Source organism: Heteronotia binoei, chromosome 3, assembly GCF_032191835.1.
Source record: "Heteronotia binoei isolate CCM8104 ecotype False Entrance Well chromosome 3, APGP_CSIRO_Hbin_v1, whole genome shotgun sequence".
In the NCBI taxonomy this organism is placed as follows: Eukaryota; Metazoa; Chordata; class Lepidosauria; order Squamata; family Gekkonidae; genus Heteronotia; species Heteronotia binoei.
The window spans coordinates 183,495,250-183,513,103 of NC_083225.1; the positions used below are offsets into that span (position 1 = coordinate 183,495,250).

General features: G+C 47.8%; 1 protein-coding gene across 12 annotated transcripts in view; it reads left to right on the forward strand.

The window, feature by feature from the left end:
• DLG2 (discs large MAGUK scaffold protein 2) overlaps positions 1–17,854 on the forward strand; it is a 1,647,444-nt gene that overhangs the window by 1,220,476 nt on the left and 409,114 nt on the right. For all 12 annotated transcript variants that reach the window (XR_009555217.1, XM_060234983.1, XM_060234984.1 and 9 more), the window contains 2 exons: positions 7,574–7,718; positions 11,822–11,963. Coding sequence is in view for 11 of the 12 variants with exons in the window: in XM_060234983.1 (XP_060090966.1) it covers positions 7,574–7,718; positions 11,822–11,963 (287 nt within the window). In the remaining variant the exon portion in view is untranslated. The remainder of the gene's footprint in view (positions 1–7,573; positions 7,719–11,821; positions 11,964–17,854) is intronic.

Below are 17,854 nucleotides of genomic sequence, written 5' to 3' on the forward strand. Positions count from 1 at the left end.
AGATCAGCCTGCAGCTCAGCTCCTTATTTCTTTTATTCCTGTGGTTCTTAAAAAAGAAAAATCTCCTAATTGCATCAGCCACAGACTTTTACACCTTTCCTCCAACCCGCAGTCTCTGCTTTGGCAATCTTTAGTTGCTACGATTTCTAAATTATTTGGTCTGGATTAATCTTGATCTTTTCCAATGCCTTTTCTTTCTAACCTGACTACCCTGGGAAATATCTGTCCGTTGGACAGTGTTTCTTTCATTCACCGCTCTGAAAAGTGAGTGATAGAATTCATTACGTTATGATACAGGAGTTGCCAGCCTGCGTCAATAGAATATTGTCCCTGTCACCCATAAGAATGGCTTTTGCTGCTTTGATCTCTCTTACGCACACGAAGAATTTGTATTAGTTCTTGGTTTAGTTATTCTGGACTTCTTTGCTTTTCTTCCCTTTTTTTTTTTTTGGTACAAACTTCCGAAAGTTTTGTTCTCTGGCAGAACGTTTCGAGCCCATTCGTATGGTGATCATGTATGTGGACGCCATTTTGTGTTGTGAGAAGTCATGTGATTCTTGCTACGAGCAGAGTTAGCCCGATTTCCTGTGATGCTGCCATCTTCTATGAGATATAAAAGCTGACTGAAAGCTATGGCAGGCTGTCGAAGGAACAGACACCAAAGCAGGGATAGCCAGCTTCCTAACCTTTCAGAAATAATTGCAGTTCCTGCAGAGCTGCTCTCTCAAGAGCAGTTTTCTGAGAGCTCTCTCAGCCCCACCTACCTCACAGGGTGTCTGTTGTGGGGAGAGGAAGGGAAGGAGATTGTAAGCCATGCTAAGTGAAGGGTAGGGTATAAACCTAACCTTTTTCAACTCTCTAGCCTTATTTATTTATTTAGTATATTTCTATTCCGCCCATTCCCTGTAAGGCTCAGGACGGAGTACAACATATAGTTTTGGTCTATGAGGATACTTTTCCTGCACATTGGCTTATTAATTAATTGGTGTGTAATTATATTGAAATTAATTAGTAGTTTTTACTGGAAGTATATGATTAGGGGTGGGGGGGTGGAGGTTGGTTTATATAGTGGTATTTTTAGGGGGAGTTAGGTAAACAGTGGAAATAGCAGAGAGCTAAATTGAGATTTGGAGTAGTGTGCATGAGAAAGGAGTGTGTGTGTGGGTTAATGAATGAAAGATCTGCTCTTTGGACTTTCCCGGCAGATAAGAACATAAGAACATAAGAGAAGCCATGTTGGATCAGGCCAATGGCCCATCCAGTCCAACACTCTGTGTCACATAAGAACATAAGAGAAGCCATGTTGGATCAGGCCAATGACCCATCCAGTCCAACACTCTGTGTCACATAAGAACATAAGAGAAGCCATGTTGGATCAGGCCAATGGCCCATCCAGTCCAACACTCTGTGTCACATAAGAACATAAGAGAAGCCATGTTGGATCAGGCCAATGGCCCATCCAGTCCAACACTCTGTGTCACATAAGAACATAAGAGAAGCCATGTTGGATCAGGCCAATGGCCCATCCAGTCCAACACTCTGTGTCACACAGTGGCAAAAAAATTTATATATACACACACACTGTGGCTAATAGCCACTAATGGACCTCTGCTCCATATTTTTTATCTAAACCCCTCTTGAAGGTGGCTATGCTTGTGGCAGTGAATTCCACGTGTTAATCACCCTTTGGGTGAAGAAGTACTTCCTTTTATCCGTTTTAACCTGACTGCTCAGCAATTTCATCGAATGCCCACGAGTTCTTGCGTTGTGAGAAAGGGAGAAAAGTACTTCTTTCTCTACTTTCTCCATCCCATGCATTATCTTGTAAACCTCTATCATGTCACCCCGCAGATGTTAGCAGGGTCTCTTTTTGGCCGAATAGCACTGCATGGGGGAGGCCATGTCAGGGTTGGGGATTTCAGTTGTAATAGGGCGGGGAAGGTATGACGGTGGCAATAGGTTGCGAGAACAGAGAGGGAGTCGGAGATATGGAAATGCTCGGACTCCCTCCCACCTATGTCCCATCCCGAAACAGGTTGGTTGCGGGGCTAGGATAAATTAGCCATCTCCTTCACTGGTGTTGATTACACAAGGTCCATTAATAATAAGTCCGCCACGCTACGGGATTTTATTATGGAACAGCAAGTGGACCTGGCCTGTATGACAGAGACCTGGGTGCGGGATAATGAAACTGTCGCTTTGAACCAGCGTACCCCACCTGGGTTGGCCGTCCTTCACCAGTCTCGGACAAATGGGTGTGGGAGGGAGTTGCTGTGCTCATCTGAGACTCTTCTTCTTTCGCTGGCATGGAGTGCACTGTCCTGGTGTGGGAAACTGAGGAGAGTGTGGCTATCTGGGTGGTGTACCAACCGCCTAACGCACCACAGGAGAGCCTACCTGCCCTGCTGGATGCTGCGTCCACTTGGGCATTGGACTTCCCCAGACTTTTAGTTCTGGGGGATTTCAGTGTCCACGTTGATGACGCGGGATCCTTGCAGGCACAGGACCTGGTGTCATCCACGGAGACGCTGGGACTCAACCAGTTTGTATCAGTTCCCACGCACCGGGCCTGTCACACGCTAGGTTTGATCTTCGGGGCAGGGATATCAGTGGATCTGATGGCGGCAGACACTGTTCCATGATAAGACCACTATGCCTTGAAAGTCCGGCTGGACCTGCAACTTCCGCCCTGTTAAAGCGGCGAGCAGATTTACGCACGCCCGCAGAGCCAAATGGACCCCGAGCGGTTCCAAGAGGCCTGCGGGATCCGATGCCCCTTGGTGAGTTGTTAGATGAACTTGTGGAGGATTGGTATTCCCGACTCTCCACTGCCATCGATGACATCGCCCCCTGGTGCCCTCTTCACGGCCGTACCAAAGCAGCTCCCTGGTACTCCTTGGACCTGCTAAGGATGAAACGGCAGTTAGATGGTTAGAGAGTGTGGCGGCGTGCTCGTGATGAAGAGTCCACAACCTCTTATAGAACACTTATGAAAGTCTATGAGAAGGCTGTGAAGTCCACCAAGAAAACTTTCTATGCGGCCTCCATAGAGTCTGCAAAGTCGCTCCCAGCCCAATTATTTAGAATGATTTGGTCTTTGACAACTTTGCCATCGAGCAACCAAAAAGATAGGGAATTGGATATTGGCTCTGAGGCTTTTGTGACGTATTTTGAAGATAAAATCTTGACTCTCCACCAGGACCTCCAAGCCACAGTTGATACAGTATGTGAACTGGAAGTCCCTTGGCCGTTGGATGGTCCAATATTGGACAGCTTCATTCGACTCACATTGGAGAATGTAGACAGGATCCTAGCAGCAGTGAAGTCTATCACCTGCCCCCTGGATCCCTGTCCATCCTTACTTGTGAAGGCTTGCCAGAATGATATCAGGGACTCTCTGGGTGATATTGTTACAACCCTGACAAGCGGGACGTTCCCAGAGAGATTAAAGAAGGCTGTAATTCACCCACTTTTGAAAAAACCTTCGCTAGCTAACTACCCAGCGTCCTAGCTAACTACCACCCAGTTTCAAACCTGCCGTTCCTGGGAAAGGTAGTTGAGAAAGCAATAGCGGAGCAGCTGCAGGTTTTCCTGGATGAAACATCTGCCCTGGACCCATTCCAGTTCAGCTTCCGCCCTGGCCATGGGATGGAGACGGTACTAGTCGCCCTCACAGACAACCTAAGAAGGCACCTGGACCAAGGCGGGTCAGCGCTGCTGATTCTTCTTGATTTATCAGCAGCATTTTACATGGTCAATTATGACCTATTGACGCACCGCCTTGCAGGTACAGGGGGTGGCCTTACAATGGTCTTCCTCCTTCCTCTGGGGACGGGGACAAAGGGTGATGCTTGGCGAGCAGACCTCCCTGCAGCACCCACTTATATGTGGAGTGCCGCAGGGAGCTATACTCTTGCCTACATTATTTAACATCTATATGTATCCCCTTGCCCAGATTGTCTGAAGTTTTGGACTGGATTGTCACCAGTATGCTGATGTAGTCTACCTTTCCTAAAGGACTGGCTAAAATAGGCCTCAGGCAAGCTAAGAATCAAAGGTCAAGATCCACTTTGTTCTTGCCCTTCAACTCATGCCTTCGGCCATGTCCAAGCAGAGGAGAAGACACACTCGCCCCGGGTGTGGTTCAGCTGCTTTTGGCAATCGAGCAAGAGCTCCCCAAGATCGGGCCATCCACAAGCTAAGTACCCGAAAGCAGAGGAAACAACCTACTCAACCCCCCGATTTCCTCTTCTGCCAGAAATGCATTGGGCCATTCACTGGCTATGTGCCTGCAATCAAAAGGGAAAAGAAACTCAACCCAAATGCGGTTCAGCTGCTTTGTGCTATCCGGCAGGATCTTCCCAATTTCCTTCCCTGCCTTTCAGAAAGGCTGCCTCTGGAGTGTGTGTGTGTGTGTGTGTGTGTGTGTGTGTGTTCAGGGCCGGCGCGTGGGAGTAGGCTAGATAGGCATCTAGAGGCACCACCTGGCCTAGAGGCACCATGAGATGCCCTCTATCCCACCATGGCCACTTCCTGACCTTGCCAAGGCTTGGAAAGACAGCAGGGATGCTCAGAGTCTGCTCTGAATGTGCTCGCTGCCACGCCCCCCGCCTCAGCGAAGTTGGGGTCGGCATCGCAACGAGCGTGCTCAGAGCCGGCTGTCTTTGTCGGGGCGGGGGGGTGCCCGGCCCTCTCCCGCTTCAGAGGGAGCTGGGAAGAGGTCTTTCCAGCTTCCTTTGAAGTGGGAGAGGGCCGAGCACAGGGGTGGGCCAAGCGCACACGCAGCCTGATGACATCACTTCTGGTGATGTCATCAGGCTGCACGTACTTGGAGAGGGGCAGAGGTGTAGGTTTCAGCCTGGGGCACTGGAACCGCTAGCGCTGGGCCTGGGTGTGTTTTGTTTCCGAATCCTGAGCAAAGTCGTTGACCCGTTGAGCCAAATCCTGCCAAGACGAACCGTGCCCCATTTCTTAAAAGACAAAGAAAAAAAACTGCAACTGAATCTGTCGTTCGTCTCTTTTCCAGTGCTCAGTCAGCACCAGATGCAGCCTATTCCATTCAGTGCCTTGAGAAGAAGAATAGGCAGACAATTGGGGGAGACAATGAGTCCGCTTTCTTAAAAACAATTTTTAGGCTTTCAGCAAAAGGAGCGGCTTCCTTTTTAGAGCTTTCCAAATCATCCGAAGCTTTAAAAAGACCACATGAATGCACAGCGGTAGACCAATTACAGCCCTCCAATTCGCAGATGTTCGTCGGAGAATATTCACTCGAGTTGCACTTCGATGCATTGGAGGGGAGGGAAATGATGCCCAAGAAAGGTTTTTTCCCCTCCTACAAGAACACGTGACTATGGTGCAGCAGAAAATTTGCATTCGTCTTCTTCTTAGTTACTATCCAGGCAGGTCCCAATGAGCCATGTCCTACAGATGTAAAAGGACAATTTTCCACTCGAGCAAGAAATTTAAATAAAAATGATTCTTGTTTCCCCCAGAATTCTTAGCTTCATTGCCACGGCTTCTTCCGACGTTCCTGGCGGCTTGAGTTTCGTGAAGCAAATAAAAGGTGGCTTGGGGGAACCAAGGTTGCTGGAGTGGAGTGCCGTGCCTCTTCTGAGAGGAAGAACTTCCCAAGTGGTTTCAAGTGTCCCACTTATACGAATAAACAGAGGGGGAACCATGTATTGCTTGTTACTCGTTTTCTCTTTTGCAGAGCTGAGAACAGCAAGTGTAGGGTTCCTTGTTGAAGAATTTTGTCCAAACCCTTTTGAGTTCAGAGAAAACTGTTTCAGAGAGAGCCAGTTTGGTATAGTGGTTAAGCGTGCGGACTCTTATCTGGAAGAACCGGGTTTGATTCCCCACTCCTCCACTTGCACCTGCTGGAATGGCCTTGGGTCAGCCATAGCTCTTGTAGGAGTTGTCCTTGAAAGGGCAGCTTCTGGGAGAGCTTCTCTCAGCCCCACCCACCTCACAGGGTGTCTGTTGTGGGGTGGGGAAGGTAAAGGAGATTGTGAGCCACTCAGAGGCTCTGAGATTCAGAGTGTAGGGTGGGATATAAATCCAATATCTTCTTCTTCTTTTTTTTTCTTCTTGTAAGGTCCATCAAGACAGGGAGAGTAGGGGAGGGGCACAATGCCATAGGCTCAGGTCATTCAGGCTGCCTGGCTTCCTGCTGTGGTGGGAGACCTCCTGCTCCCAGCCCAAGTTGCTCACCTCCCAATGCCATCCTAGTTGTCTCCTGCCACCCAGAACACTGACATGAGTAAGCAAACAAAAACGCACAATGTCAGCATCTGTGTTGTTAGTCACTTCTGGAGGAAACTCAGAAGTGATGTAGGGTAGCTCTAGGAATGTTCAGAGACTCTACGGTAAACCATAGAGGTCTGGCAATTCCTAGAGCTAGCCCGCATCACTTCTGAGTTTTCCTCAGAGGTGACATAGTAGCACAGATGTCATCATGCTCCTTCATGTCTCCACCAGCTTCAAGAGGGGATTGGATAAGCATATGGAGCAGAGGTCCATCAGTGGCTCTTAGCCACAGCGTATTGTTGGAACTCTCTATCTGGGGCAAGTGATGCTCTGTATTCTTGGTGTTTGGGAGGAGCAACAGGGTGAGGATTTCTAGTATCCTGGCCTTACTGATGGACCTGCTGATGGCACCTGGGGTTTTTGGCCACTGTGTGACACAGAGTGTTGGACTGGATGGGCTGTTGGCCTGATCCAACATGGCTTCTCTTATGTTCTTATGTGACACGCAGCGTTGGACTGGATGGGCCTTTGGCCTGATCCAACAGGGCTTCTCTTATGTCCTTATACTCACCCCCAGCCCTCCTGGTCACCTATGTGGTCATCTTGTGGGCTCATGGAGCTGAACAGGTGGACAAATCATAAGTTTTGGTCTTCCTCTGACATAGTAATCAGTCAGTGTGAGAAGGGACTATAGAGAGAAAATCATTTTGGGGTATTTTTGTATTTTTATGGGTGTGTGCATGCATGCCAATGTAAATGTGTGGTGTGCACCTGAAAGTCATTACGACCTCTGGTGATTGACCCCTACTAGGGGCATGGAGAATATTCAGAGAGATGACTGAATAGAGCCTGCTCCTGTCTTCCTGGCTGCTCCCATCCAAGTGCTTGCCAGAGTTGATCCTGCTTGGCTTCTGAAATATGATGAGATTGGGCTTACCTGGGCTACTTGGGTCAGGGCTAGAGAGAATTACCATGATGATTCATACCAGGCTTACCAGAAAAGGGCAGACTAGGAGACTGTGGAAGGCAGCCCCCCCCCCCCCCCCGCCAGAAGATTCTTTTACTTGACAAAACTCCCAATAACAGTTATTGGGAGGGTGAGGGTCTGACATGTGCTCCTGCTTAGGATGCTCCCAGTCCATCTAGATGGCCACTGATGGAAAGAAGATGCTGGCCTAGATGAACCATGTGGTCTGATCCAGCAGGGCTGTTCTTATGTAATTAGCATACCTAATTGCAATCTTGGCGTAACTATCTTCTCTTCAGCATAGAAATGATTTCTGTACCTGGTCATCTTAACGCGCCTGTCCCTCCTTTCTCCTGACAGGTAAATAATTACAGTTTAGAAGAAGTAACGCATGAAGAAGCTGTAGCAATATTGAAGAATACATCGGACGTAGTGTATTTAAAAGTTGGAAAGCCTACCACCATTTACATGACTGATCCCTATGGCCCACCAGATATTACCCATCGTAAGTGTTTGACAGTCTTTTGTTCTGGCTTGTTGTTAACAGCTTTTTATATTGGACTTTTCAGCACTGTTACATTTCCTGTTCAGAGGAAGGTGCTTTTTGCTGGGTCAGTCTAGCCCTCCCATTGTTCCCAAGCACCAAGAATACCGACAGAATATGTTGGTACATCTAGCCAGCTCGCCCGCAGGGCAAATTAGGCATTTGCCTAGGGCGCCAGGAGGGGGCATCGAATTGGACTCTCCCCCCCTCCCCATACCCAAGACATATGCCTAATTTCCCTCTTCCCATGCCACCGTTGCTGCCCCGCTGCCTCCCTCCTCCCCCTTCCCTTCTGTGATGCCGCACTCCACTGCCGCCCCCTTCGGCACGTTCAGAGGAGTGCTGCTAGAATCGGCCCTACCCACTTCGAGGTGGCCCGAGCAGCTGAGCATTCTCTCTGAGCATTCTCCGAGCATCTGAGCATTCTCCCCCCTCACTTCCAGTTCTAATGAAAGAATGCTGAGATGCCCAGGCTGCGTCGAAGCAGAGGGAGGGGAGGCAGTGACCCGGCCTGGGGTGTGCGCGCGTGTTCCTAGGGCCGCAGGGGCATGGGGCGGTGGACAATGAGTCTGCCTGGAGTGCCACGTGCCCTAGGACCAGCCCTGCATCTAGACTCATATTGCCTACTGTGATTTGCCATGGTTCCCATGGTCTTTCCTGATCCTCACTCTTGACATCTTTTAACCTGAGATTTCAATGGACGAATCTGAAACCGGAAGCTTTCTCTATTGTGGTGTTCGGACAAATCTGTTCATTTAACCCAGACCTGTATTTTAGACTGCCCCAGGGCTTTTTTTGCAGCAGGAACTCCTTTGCATATTAGGCCATACCCCCCTGATGTAACCAATCCTCCAAGAGCTTACAGGGCTCTTAGTACAGGGCCTACTGTAAGCTCCAGGAGAATTGGCTACATCAGGGGTGTGTGGCCTAATAGGCAAAGGAGGCCCTGCTACAAAAAAAAGCCCTGGACTGCCCTAATCCGCACCAGGTCTTGGTGTGGGCAAGAAGAGCAAGAAAAGAAGTTGTTCTCAGTGCAGTTCCAGACAGAGAAAGAATTTTTGGTTGTTGTAGATTTTCTGGGTTGTGTGGCCATGGTCTTGGCATTGTGAGACCTGACATTTCGCCAGCAACTGTGACTGGCATCCTCAGAGGTGTAACCCAGAAAACTGGAGTTCTCTCTGGGTCAAATTGAGAAGATGTTGGTAGGCAGGTAATTTATATCTACTCAGGCAGGTGGGGTAGATATAAATTGCCTGCCTACCAACTTCTTCTCAGTTGCTGGCAAAATGTCAGGTTCTACATTGCCAAGACCACGGCCACACAGCCCGGAAATCTACAACAACCAATGGACTCTGGCTGTGAAAGCCTTCGACAACATAGAGAAAGAACTGCACATTAAACTGTGGTCCTGTTTGAAACTAGCCTGCCTCCTTCTTTTGATGCCGAGCACTAAGAACATAACATTGGCGACAAGGATGGGATGCCTTGAAGAATAGTCCACTGGATTGTTTTTACCAGATCAATAATTGACTTTGTAACCGTACCCTTGCAGTTTGGGCATCCATGGTTCAATGTCAACTGGTGGCTAAAAAGATAAATTGTTAAAACATGGGGTCAAGAGGCTTATGATCAGTTATTACCATGAAAAAACATCCATATATGTACGGATGAAAACGAGGGCATACCCAGGTCCCTACAAGACCGCACAATTCTGGTCACCGCACCTCAAAAAGGATATTATAGCACTGGAAAAAGGGCAGAAAAGGGCAACTAGAATGATTACAGGTTTGGAACACTTTCCCTATGAAGAAAGGTTAAAACGCTTGGGGCTCTTTAGCTTGGAGAAACGTTGACTGCGGGGTGACATGATAGAGGTTTACAAGATTATGCATGGGATGGAGAAGGCAGAGAAAGAAGTACTTTTCTCCCTTTCTCACAATACAAGAACTCGTGGGCAATCAATGAAATTGCTGAGCAGTCGGGTTAGAATGGATAAAAGGAGGTACTTCTTCACCCAAAGGGTGATTAACATGTGGAATTTTTGGCCACTGTGTGATACAGAGTGTTGGACTGGATGGGCCATTGGCCTGATCCAACATGGCTTCTCTTATGTCTCCTTCTCTGAGAATACCTTTGTTTGGTGGGTGAGAGAGCTTTGCTGGCATAGGCAATGGTGGAACATGACCACATGGATCAGTCTGTGTGAGAACAGCTCCCAAGCCAACAGGGCTGGTATCCATCAAAAGTTCAGTTTCTGTGCATGAATCGAAGTATGACGTGACTACATAGCTAGCAGGGACATTCTTTAAGTCATTAAAAGCAGTTTGATGTTTCTCTGACTATTCCAATGGATGGTCTTTTTAGGGGGAGGAAAAACCAGAGGGGCTGTAAAATTATGGCCAATTTGAGTCCATCTTTTATTCGAGGAGCTCAGGGTAGCATACAAACCTTGTGAGGTAGGTTAGGCCAAGTGAGTGTCACTGACCCAAGGAAGGAGGAGCAAAGTCGGAGATGTTTGGTACTAATGGCAGAAATCCTACAGAAAAAGAATCTGTTGCAGCCAACATCTTTTAAATTGATAGTGAATTATAGGGTTTGTAGAATCTTTCGGGCTCAAGTGCCGTGTTCTACTGGAGAACGTTTTTCTTCCAGACGTTTCGTTCTCAGCTGCGGAGAACATCCTCAGCGGCATTGAGGATGTTCTCCGCAGTTGAGAACGAAACGTCTGGAAGAAAAACTTTCTCCAGTAGAACACGGCACTTGAGCCCGAAAGATTCTACAAACCCTAATGATGATGCCAGCCGTGAAAACCTGAAATCTTTGATAGTGAATACATCATCTTTGCATTCACAGCAGCAATAAAAGTAAAATGGGGCCGGGAGTCTCCCACTAACACACACCCAAATGATGAAACCCAACTGGTTGTGGCTTACCAAAGCCCAGGTAAATGTATAAGTCTTTGTGGTGCAATAAGACCGATTTCCCACTAGCCCAGCCTCGCTGTCACTCTCCTCTTCTCAGCGAGGCTTCCGTCGGATTTCGCACAAGCTTCCCCTAGTCTGCAACTCACTCCGCCTCTTTCGCTCAGCAGACAAGATCCTCTAAAAACCAGTTTCTGTTTGCCGCGTGAAAAAGGTGAAGCTAGTTGCAGATAGTGGGAAAACCAACAGAAGCCCTATGGAGAAGAGGAGTGTGAGACCAACATAAGGCTAGGTTTTTTTTCACTCTACAACACTTCCCTCTTCGTGTTAAAATTGATCCTACGTATTCCAATATTTTCTTGAAAATGAAATTTGATTCAATGACCTGCATCAGGAATCCCTAGCCTTTTTAATCCAGTAGGCCAGGGGTGGCCAACGGTAGCTCTGCAGATGTTCTTGCCTACAGTTCCCATCAGCCCCAGCCAGTATGACTGATGGCTGGGGCTGATGGGAGTTGTAGGCAAAAAACATCTGCAGAGCTACCGTTGGCCACTCCTGCTGTAGGCTCCTTTGGAGTTCTGAAACAGGGTGGTGGGCGCAACTACAAAATGGCCACAGCAAAAGGTGGAGCCAACCATAAAATGCCTGCTGCATAGTTCGGGGCAAGTCACACATAGGGAGCTCAAGTGCAGGGAAGAAGAGTGGTAATTTAAAGGAAGTACACTGGAAAAGAAAAGTGAAGGAACAAAACCAACACTGTGATAGCAACTATTTTAATCTGCACAGCCAATCAGAACTGCTGTGGTGAATCAGAAGCCCTGCTAGGCAAGAGCCCCTCATAGCCTCACCCAGTTTCTAAAATCACTGGGGAAAGACATCTTGCAATGGCCGCTCATCTAATGCTGCTGCCTTTCCTTCACAGAGATGTAGGCTTCAATTACACACACTAAATAATGCACTTTCAATCCACTTTAAATGCACTTTTCAATTGGATTTTGGGCTAGAAGGTGCACTGGAAATGGACTGAGAGTGGATTATTTCATGTGTATCATTACTGCCATAATTTCGCTTAACAGCTGCGTTGTACTTTTCCTAGCACTCTTTGTGTCACTAACATTAAATGATTTGCTTTTTCATCCCCAGCTTATTCTCCACCAATGGAAAACCATATACTGTCTTCAGGCAACAACGGCACTTTAGAATACAAGGCATCTTTGGCCCCTATCTCTCCAGGAAGATATTCACCTATCCCAAAGCACATGCTAGTGGAGGATGACTATACCAGGTCAGATATCCATCTTTACTTGAGTGCCTTTGATTGATTTCTTGCTTCAGGGAATGCAGTTTTAATATCATTATTAGAACCTCAGCCAGGCATAAATGATACAGTAATCTCATTACGTCGGAAAGAGATATCAAGCCATTCTCTGTCTAGCTGGCTCTCAGGATAATGAAGAAGGTTACACTGTTGTTGTAACCTTGGAAAAGGGGGGGATGTATACAGTTCTCTCCATTATTCAATTAATGGTTAGAATAATGGACTACCATATACTGAGATAGACAACAGGTGCAGCCTCAGCAGCAGTAACTTCTGCCCAGTGCTCTTTCTCCCTGCTGTAGTGTGGCTCAAGACCATATAACTCATATTAGGAAGCTGTTGGGTATGGATTCCCAAATGTGATACTGGGATAGATCACATTAGAGAATCTCCTTGCATCAAATTACAGACTCCAGTGAGGACTTGAGTATGTTTAGCCATTGTTTCCAGAATTGAAGAAATGTGTCTCCAGAGATCTAAAATAATTATTTTTCCATGGTATTCCCACTCAGCAAAATCCAAGGAACTGTAATACATTTCCTAGCATGTTTTTCCAGGAAAAATCCAAGGAACCGTAATACATTTCCTAGCATGTTTTTCCAGGAACCCTTGAATTGCAGGGTCATGGGAGTTCTGCCCGTGGCACTTTGAACATTTTCCGCCCCCCCCCCCCATGATAACTGTGGTCTTCATGGGCATCACAGAGAAGGGGGGCATGTTATTCAGTGGGGAAGGGGCAGGTAGTGTTCTTTCTTTAATCACTGGAATGTGTTCCATGGGGTTCCTCAAAATTAGACAGAAGGTTGTTATTCCACAAGAGCAGAGAAAGTGATGAAAGGCCAACAATGATGGAGATGGATGAAGTGGCTCACCCACTGCATCCTTCCATAGAGAGCCAGTTTGCCAAGCTAATAAAGCTGCAGAATGGAAGTTTCCCCCCATGCTTTGCATTGTTCCATGCTGGCCATAGTTAGAAAAAGAAGAGGGAGTAAAACCAGGGGCGGAATTCTAGCAGGAGCTCCTTTGCATATTAGGCCACACACCCCTGATGTAACCAATCCTCCAGGAGCTTCCAAAAAAGAGCCTTGTAAGCTCTCGGAGCATTGGCTGCATCAGGGGTGTGCGGCCTCATATGCAAAGGAGCTCCTCCTAGAATTCCACCCCTGAGGAAAACTGTCAATACGACACTATCCTTTATGCAAATCTATGGCGAGACCATTTGGAACACTGCGTGCAATTCTGGTTGGCACACCTGAGAAGGGATATTGCAGAGCCTGAAAAAGAGCAACCAAAACAACCAAGGGGCTACAGCCAGTGCCCTATGAGGATCAGGTAAAACGGTCAGCCTGCTTAGCCTAGCAAAAAGACAAGGAAGGGGAGCCATGTTACAGGTCTACAAAACTATGCACGGCTTGGAGAACATGGCTGGAGAAGCTTTTCTCCCTCTCCTGTAGTCCTAGAACCCAGCAGAACAAAGTAGGAGTCAAGTGGTTGGTCTTAAAGGTGCAACTTGACTCGTGCTTTGTTCTGCTGCTTCAAACCAACACGGCTGCCCACTTGGATCTATCTACTAGAGCCCAGGGTCATCCGCCGAAGCTGAAGGGTAGGCGATTCAGGAGAGACTCAAGGAAGTACTTCTTCACACAGTGCATAGTTCAGCTGTGAGACTTGCAGGCAAGGGATGTGGCGATGACTGCCATCTTGAAAGGCTTTCAAAGGGGAGTGGACCAGTTCCTGGGGTACGGGGCTGTTGGGGGCAACTAATCATGATGGATATGTACTCCCCCTAGCACCAGAGGCAGCGTGCCTCTTTGTATCAGTTGCTGAGGAGCACGGGTGAGAGGATGCTGTTGAAACCATCCCTCTTGTGGACTTCCTGGAGGCAGCTGTTCGGTCACTGTGTGAACAGAATGCTGGACTGAATAGGCCTTTGGTCTGATCAGGGCTTTTTTGTAACAAGAGCTCCTTTGCATATGAAGCCACGCCCCCTGATGTAGCCAATCCTCCAAGAGCTTACAGGGCTCTTCTTACAGGGCCTACTGTAAGCTCCAAGAGGATTGGCTACATCAGGGGGTGTGGCTTAATATGCAAAGGAGCTTCTGCTAGAATTCTACCCCTGGGCCACATGTCCCTGATGTAGCCAATCCTCCAAGAGCTTACACAGCTCTTCTTACAGGGCCTACTGTGGCCCAGGGATAGAACTCTAGCAGGAGCTCCTCTGCGTGTGAGGCCACACACCCCTGATGTAGCCAATCCTACAAGAGTTTACAAGGCTCTTTTTTGGAAGCTCCAGGAGGATTGGCTACATCAGGGGTGTGTGGCCTCATATGCAAAGAAACTCCTGATCGAATTCCACCCCTGGCGTGGCCGAATATGCAAATGAATTCCTGCTACCAAAAAAAAAAAAGCCCTGGGTCTGATCCAGCATGGCTCTTCTTATATTCTTATGCATTCTATGCAGTTGGCCAGCCGCAGCATCTCCCCTACCACCTTGCTGGGCCTCTGAATGAGCTCTTGGTCACTTCGGCTTCTGCCAATCCTGTCTTCCTGTCTGACCCGCTCAGTCCCTTGAGGTTGCCTTAGCGGAAGAGCCCATTCCTCCTAGCCTCCCTCCAACCTTCGCAACCTTTCTTTACACTTCCTTTTCCTGAGGAAGTAACATTCACGCACCAAGGCTGTGCAGGGCAGCACTTCGCTTCCCAGCTAGATTGCTAAGTCTCTGACTCCTTCTGCGGCAGAAATGGCTCCAGGATCTCTTACACTGTTCCACATCCAGGATCAAGTTTGGTCAGCGCGGTCAGATGAATGACACGCCTCGATTGCCTTGAGCACTGAGACAGCCTGATCTTCAGTGTCGATCAGGGCTTCTTTTTTGTAGCAGGAGCCCCTTTGCCTATGAGGCCACACACCCCTGGAGCTTACAGTAGGCTCTGTGCTAAGAGTCCTGTAAGCTCCAGGAGGATTGGCTACCTCAGGGGTGTGTGGCCTAATATGCAAAGGAGTTCCTGCTGCAAAAAACGCCCTAGTGTTGATGACGGTTGCATCCCCCCTCACCCCCGCATACTCATTCCCATCCCCAAATGATGAATAATGAATATATGCTTTTCCTAGGCACCAATTTTCAATTTTTGTGAAGAGTATGACTATATAAGGCAGGGGTGGCCAACGGTAGCTCTCCAGATGTTTTTTGCCTACAACTCTCATCAGCCCCAGCCAGCATGGCCAATGACTGGGGCTGATGGGAGTTGTAGGCAAAAAACATCTGGAGAGCTACCATTGGCCACCCCTGATATAAGGGTTGTGCTGGTGGGTATGCAAAAAGCCCTCCTTAAAAAGTTCAGGGCACCTCTACATTGCAAACAGCCGAATGGTTCGAACGTTGCTCTGTATGGGTGCTGAACATCCTTTATTTAGAGAGCCTTTGCCACGCTGATGGCGGCAGTGCCGATACTCCCTGGGCAACCGTAGCACAAAAAAGGAAAAGAGCTGAAGCTTTGATTAAATCGGAACGATTGTCATGCCTTTTCATTCACTGCAAGCCGAAACCTGCAGTTCTGAATCTTCCAGTTTGGTGTAGTGGTTAAGTGCGCGGACTCTTATCTGGGAGAACCGGGTTTGATTCCCCACTCCTCCACTTGCAGCTGCTGGAATGGCCTTGGGTTAGCCGTAGCTCTGGCAGAGGTTGTCCTTGAAAGGGCAGCTGCTGTGAGAGCCCTCTCCAGCCCCACCCACCTCACAGGGTGCCTGTTGTGGGGGAGGAAGGTAAAGGAGATTGTGAGCCACTCTGAGACTCTTCGGAGTGGAGGGCGGGATATAAATCCAATATCTTCATCTACCTCACAGGGTGTCTGTTGTGGAGGAGGAAGGTAGATTGTGAGCCGCTCTGAGACTCTTCAGAGTGGAGGGCGGGATATAAATCCAATATCTTCATTTACCTCACAGGGTGTCTGTTGTGGGGGAAGAAGGGAAAGGAGATTGTGAGCCGCTCTGAGACTCTTCGGAGTGGAGGGCGGGATATAAATCCAGTATCTTCTTCTCCTTCTTCTTCTTCTTCTTCTTCTTCTTCTTCTTCTTCTTCTTCTTCTTCTTCTTCTTCTTCTTCTTCTTCTTCTTCTTCCCAGTTGACCAAATATGCAAAGGTTTGAGGGCCGTTGTTTCTTCTTTTGGCAAATGTTTTCTGAGCTCTCAGATCGGGGTCAATTGCAAACCGCTGTTGCGGCCACCTTATTGATTCATCGCATCTGTAACCCACCTTTCCCCCCAAATTGGGTGCAAGTGGAGTTAGAGCAGTGACTGAAACGATGTGCAATGAAAATGCAGACAAAGTGACATATGCCTAGTTCTCGTCGAAAACAATTAGGCGATCATCTCACAGATTTGAGAAGTAATAGTACCAGAAAAGCTATCCCATAGAATGGGAACAGACATTTGGAAGAATTCTAGACCAGAGGTCCCCAACCAGGTGCCCACTGAAACCTTTCTAGCACCCAGGGCTTTGTTTTGTTGCAGGAACTTCCATTTTCATATTTAAAACCGATTGGGCCTTTACTGCTAGCGGCGTCTTAAATTCCTTAAAAAGAGATTTGCGTGTACTGCTGACCCGTCTTGCTTCCCCACATGGCCCCAAGGCCAACTGGGGCCACACGAGCCAACAGTTTGTATTTTATAGATGCTTGATTTCATCTCATCTGATGAGATGTTATACTCTACTTGACGCAGGGCCTTCTGGGTAGAAAAAGCTCAGCAAGAACTTTTCATCTTAGGCCACACCCCCTGATGTCACCATTATTTTGCGCAAAAAGAAGCCCAGATGAACTCATTTGCATATTAGGCCACACCCCCTGACACCAAGCCAGCCGGAACGGCTTTCTGGTGCGTTCGTGCTCAAAAAAAAAAACCCTGACTTGACACAATGCTCGAGCCTGACTGGAGAAAGAGGGGGTTGTAGGGAAATAGCAGCAAACAAGGGAAGAGTTTTCTCCACTTTATTTATTTTATTTATTTATATTAGGATTTATACCCCGCCCTTCTCACCTAAGTGTCTCAGGGCGGCTTTCTGCTTCTCTTCTGAAAATCGTGCCCCTTCCTCAGCCACATCACAGTGCAGCAGCAGCCCCGGTTCCTGTATTTGCTTCCCAATCTCGAACTTGGGTCAAAAATTTGTAATGAGCAGCAGGGGCCCATTAGAAAGCATTGTGCCGAACCGCATGCTCCATCTCCTTGAGAGCACCGGCCCAAGTGACTTCTCTCTCTTTTTGCAGATATGACTTCCCTTGGTAGGTGTGTCTCACTGGAACAGAGATAACTGCCAGCCGTTAGGGGAAATCTCATGAGCGCAACAGATACAATGAATCCATCAGACAAATTAAAATATATATATATATATAAAAACCTTTTGTTCTTTTTGTTGACTTCTGCCTGCTGGGAAGGGAGAAGATCTCATGCCTTTCTTTTAAAGTTAACTAAAGTGCTCCAAACCAGCTTTTACGGGCATCGGCTTGTGAATCTACTTGATTATAGTATGACTGTTCAGCCTGAATATGTTTGTGTTGCTAGATTTGCTTGATAAGGGGTATGGGGCGGGGGGGGGGGAGCAGAGCATGCCAGCAGTTTGGCTTCTGCCTCTGCTGTTGATTTCTTTTCTCTTGTTTTTTTTTATTAAGCGGGGCGGGGGGAAGCTTACACTTCTTTGCTACTTTCTTCATGCTATACAAAACCTGCTCCGTGAAGTTTTGCTGCTTCCGGAACAGGTTTGCAACCCGTAGATTGCCGAGGGTGGGGTAAATAATGCAAGGCTTTGGCATTAGCTCTTCATACATCTGGAAAAGAGCAAGATTGTTTGTATTGCTTTGGGGGGG